The sequence below is a fragment of the Papilio polytes genome, unplaced genomic scaffold, assembly GCF_000836215.1.
Source record: "Papilio polytes unplaced genomic scaffold, Ppol_1.0 DF824180.1, whole genome shotgun sequence".
Taxonomy (NCBI): Eukaryota; Metazoa; Arthropoda; class Insecta; order Lepidoptera; family Papilionidae; genus Papilio; species Papilio polytes.
Genome location: NW_013525024.1, coordinates 167,769 through 172,709, shown reverse-complemented (window position 1 = coordinate 172,709; position 4,941 = coordinate 167,769). Strand labels below are relative to the sequence as shown.

At 37.1% G+C, this 4,941-nt stretch overlaps 1 protein-coding gene across 1 annotated transcript in view; it reads right to left on the bottom strand.

The window, feature by feature from the left end:
* The window catches only part of LOC106111174 (zinc finger protein 704), a 49,308-nt gene that overhangs the window by 34,061 nt on the left and 10,306 nt on the right, over positions 1-4,941 (bottom strand). Inside the window, exon 2 of the mRNA XM_013293188.1 lies at positions 332-498. Within this exon, the coding sequence (XP_013148642.1) occupies positions 332-498 (167 nt within the window). The remainder of the gene's footprint in view (positions 1-331; positions 499-4,941) is intronic.

Sequence of the window (4,941 nt, the reverse complement as noted above, 5' to 3'; positions counted from 1 at the left end):
TTCGATTGTCATCACCTGGTTCCTAACTCGCATCGAATAATGACGCGAAATATTAATCTTATTAACTCTGGTTATAAACAAAAGCTAAAATAGGTATAAATTTAAATAAGAAGGAATAGAGATAAAGGACTAGTTCGTAGTTAGATCGGCTTTAAAATTATGTTATCTCAAATATGACTATAATTGTATTTAATGAAGTGGACATATGTATATTCCACCTTTTGAAATGCAATGCTTTTGGAGTTGAAACATGAATCGATCAAGTGCAAAGTCTACATTCAGTCAGATCTTCATTTGCAAGTCGATATACAGTTTGTGTTATTTTCCTTACCCCTGCATGTGGTGTGTAGGCACTTCGATGTTGGCGGAGGCGCGGCGGCGGTCGCCGGCCATGTCGGCCAGCCGCGCGAAGTCCGTGTCGACATCCGCCAACCGCGCCGACTTGCGCGACTCCAGCAGTCTTATTTCCTCCAGTCTCTTCTTCAGTTCGATTGGAGTCTACAAATAAAATATATACATAAATATATGCATTATATACATTTCTCTCATCCTAAATAAGGAAGCCGCGACACATCCATTCATCTAATATCGTTGTTAAGTTTTACCTTTTACGGAGCTATTCTTAAGTACAAATGATAAAAGAGCATAGTAATAATATAGTGTATATACGTAAGCGAAAGATGAAATCTCAAATACAAGAAACGAGTTAAAGTGCGTATGTATTTAGTAGTTGCAACTATGATTATGCAATTAGTGTATTGTAAATGCGTCATGTGAGGTTATGCAAGCCGGCCGGCCGGCGCGCCACGAGCGGGTGTGTGAGATCGATATGGGCGACCTTCGCGCGGTCCGTGCATGTGACGTCATGACCTAGCGCTGCAACTGGGCCGAGATGCGTTCCGTGTCACAAACTTCGCTCAGTGCACTGCTGCCCTACTCACCCTATCTAGGCCTTCATCTATACGTAAACTCTTGAATTTTTTAAACTATTAAAATATACTTATATGCCTTTGAAATATGATAAGTATAAGATTTATATTTGTAAGCCAAGGGCCTTATAAATATATATTTTTTTAGCTATAAAGCATATCATTTAACGAGCGCATATAACTGTTCAACTAAGGAAACGACAGTTATTAACAATGACAATCGCCATTACGGTCGCGGTTGCCATGTGCAGCATGCAATAGGCCTCGCGTGGTTGACATTGGCTGCGTTTTCGTCTCGGGCTTCCTTCTACGCCAGTGATTGCGTGATTGACATAATATAGCCGAGCGCGCATACCATAAATGGCTTACGACGTTTCACTCATAATACGTCACCACAGGGCAACTACAACAGGCTACGGTCTTGATTCTAATTTATAGTTTCCCTTGACCCCAGTCGAGTGTGAAAAAAAATTAAGGTCGAGTTTAAACAACACACACTTAAAGATTAAGTAATTTACAGTCATAATTAATAATTATATCAATTAATTATTTAGTCTACATAGAATTACATTACTTTAATTGTTAAGAATTTGAAATTCCTTACATTTCCTATATTAAAATTGATTCAAATTACTGACACGAGTGTTAAGAAATTTTATTTGACTTTCGAGACACGGCATGAAGCTGGCAACACTGCAATATTCTGTCAAACATGGTCTCCGTGCAAACAGGCGACCTAGTTTCGAGCACAGCGGACCAGAGCTAAATGATAATTCGTACCGATTTGAGATCGTTTTGATTGTCGATATACCTCAATTACTTTTAACATAAAAGCAATCTGTGATCTATAAAAGTAGATCTAACTCGGTCACTAAAAAACTCAATTCAATTCGGATTAGGTAACGTAATTGGAAACTATTGAAAGAATGATATTAAGAGATCCAGAGCAAAAGCCGTTATAACTATATTATTTCGTTTCTTTTTCTGTGTGACTGTTGACTGTCACCAATGGTGTTATAAATTGTACGTATTTGATGTGCCGAAAAAAATTCTCAAACTAAATACGGAAAACCGTAGTTGCATTCTCGGTTCTAAGAGATTGTTCCGGAACTCTTTACGAGCTTTGATGTCAATGTAATATGTGTAATCACAAATCTCTGTATGGCCAGTAATGGAGGCTTTAGAAACGGCACCAATCGTCTCCGGGGCGCGCATGGGTTTCGCCGGCGAGTGAACGTGCGCGATCACATCATGGCTACTTTCACTTTTACGCGATTCGGTGCACGGAGCCGGTGGCGGTGCCTCGCTCGCCGCCGGAACAATGAAAGTGTTTCTAATGAGTAAACATTATGCATACCTATGTCTTTTAAAGGCCATTACGTGTTCTTGCAGATTGCTAATAAATATGCACGACCTTGTGCGCTGCGTAGTGCGGAAGATAATATTGACAACGATACAGGGTCGCGAGATAAAGGTGTTAATAAAGAAATCGCGTACGCCCCTATCAGTACTTTTATAACTTGTCAACAAATTGCGTATACGATCATAGATTTCCTCAATATGAAATTTTTAAAGATGATTACTCATGGAATTCACTAATGTAACGCTAGTTTTCATCAAATATTCAGAATTTTAATGAAAGAAATTGTGCTTTTAAAAAGAGAACCTACTGGGAGATAATTATCAACAAATCTTGTACGGTGTTTAGTTCCTTACGGATTCTACAACGTCCGTCGACAAGTTGTTATGTAAAAAGTGACAACTGTTGCACAACCGCACCAGTCGCTGGCGAAACTTGGCCGCCACACCAGTGAAAGTTGCCGAATGACTTTGACACGATAATCGACAAATACTACGCAGTTATACCATTAGATCGATATAAGTCAATTACTTGTAATTCAATGCATTACAACACTAACCTTAAGTTGCAACTAATTATATAACGACTAGTTTAATGTCGCATGAGTTGTTGTTGCATTATTGTGGGACAATGTCATTGCCATCATTTTTGATTTATGGAACAAGATCGTTTTGCAATACGGTTATTTCAAATCAAACTTAAACTTGAGAAGTACGTAAGTAAAGTACGTAAGTAAACTTTTTGAGAACTTGAATTTACGATAGCATACTAATCGCGAATGATTGTTTTAATATTCTGACCATCTTTTTATAAACTTTTCTAAAACATGTGAAATAATTTGTATTTCAAAGGTCGTAAGACTGACAATTACAAATTAAAGGAAGATTTCCTGTACGTAGTTTGTATTAACTTTTTTTACCCGGAAAATAAAATATGTAAACTAAAAGAAATATTCAAACGCAATACAAAGAGCGAAGTTTTTTTTTTTTGAACCTTGTTTCCATTTAAAAGTTACAAGCAAAAAGTTATAAATTAAATGCGTCTTCAAACATCAGTGATATCAAAACGTAAAATAATCTCTTTGTCCCGATATAATGAACAATGAGTGCACATTTTAATGACAATTTCCACGTATATTAAGATTTTGTTACAGCTTTATATCATTATGTTCTTTGTGATATAAAATTCTTAAATAACCACTGTTATATGAGGCAATCTTAGCATTCTAGTACGTTTGTAAGATCGTACATATTTGCGGACATCAGAGGTGTGAAACATCGATGCAAAAGCGTTTTCTAGATAGTGCGTCGCAGTATTTTAGAACCTACACAGAAGCTAACCAACAGCGAGATATCAATGACATTCAAAAGGATACGCCCAGGTAGTAAGTGTCGTTTTAAAATTAACAATTGCATGTAAACATAGCGTAGGTTGGCCTCCCACAAGAAGCAATAATCTGGTCAAGGTTGCGGGAATCCACTAAACGAAGACAAGGACAATCTTTGTAGCAATTGCAGAAGAGACCCAGGTACACAAGCAATAGATAATTGAAAAATCAATAAACTTGAATGCCTACTACACTACTGTTTAAAATCGATTATGCAAGTCATAATCGAACATACAGATAGATCCGCGAAAACATTACCCTCCTGTCAATCAGGTAAATATTTTAATACTATATAGTATTGAAGCATTTTTGATGCACGATCATAATCTCACTAAGTATTTATTTAACGCAAGGACGATGCACTTTCAATTCATTGCCTTTATATTGAAAACAATGTACTTGATATCAGAGCTCCACCGATAACATAACTTTGAGCAACTTTTGTCTGCAACATCTGACTTCCACGATAAAAATAAACTGCTTTGTAATGAAGTCACAAATGGAAAAAACCTAAGTGAGCCTGAGGTCTGATATCTAGTATTGGTAAACATTATAATAATCCAGGTTGATGCAGTCGACTCACTTATGATGCAGCAATGGAAGTTACAACGACACGCATGCATAAGCAATTCGGCTGGCAATGGGCGTTCGTGCATTGGTAACAGCAAATAGGTCAATAGCTGCGCACTAGGACCCCACCACGCAAACTATCGATATATTAACTATGCCTATTCTGTGAGCCGACCGCGCTTACGTACACGTACCTAAAACTTCTTATACGTGTTTCCTAATATTGAAAACATATTGCATATGATTTTACTAAGAACTTAACAGGATTATTTAAAAAAAAAATTTTTTTCATTATCAAGGTCAAGGTTTGTGATACGACATTCAATTCCATTTTAGGGTAGCTTAATTCGTTAAATTTATTTTCTACGTTTTACATGTATTTAGTAGTTTAAATTTAAAATTACAAATTATTGAGGTACATAAACACAATAGGAGATGAAGGAAATGAAAACAAATAATAATACGTAGGTGATAAAAAACCAGCAAACGGCTCTAACATTGAACAGCATCAAAATGGCAAGTGTGAATTATTTATAATGGTCAAGTCACGTTCAGGTTAGCAGAATCAGTTTGTTCTCAATCGGCGGATTTGCGATTCTAATCGGATGTGTACGGTTAGGCTGAGCCGTCGAACGGCACGGCCTTGCGAGATTTGTGAATACGAGCGCCGGTTGCAAAGCGGATGCAATGGCGGC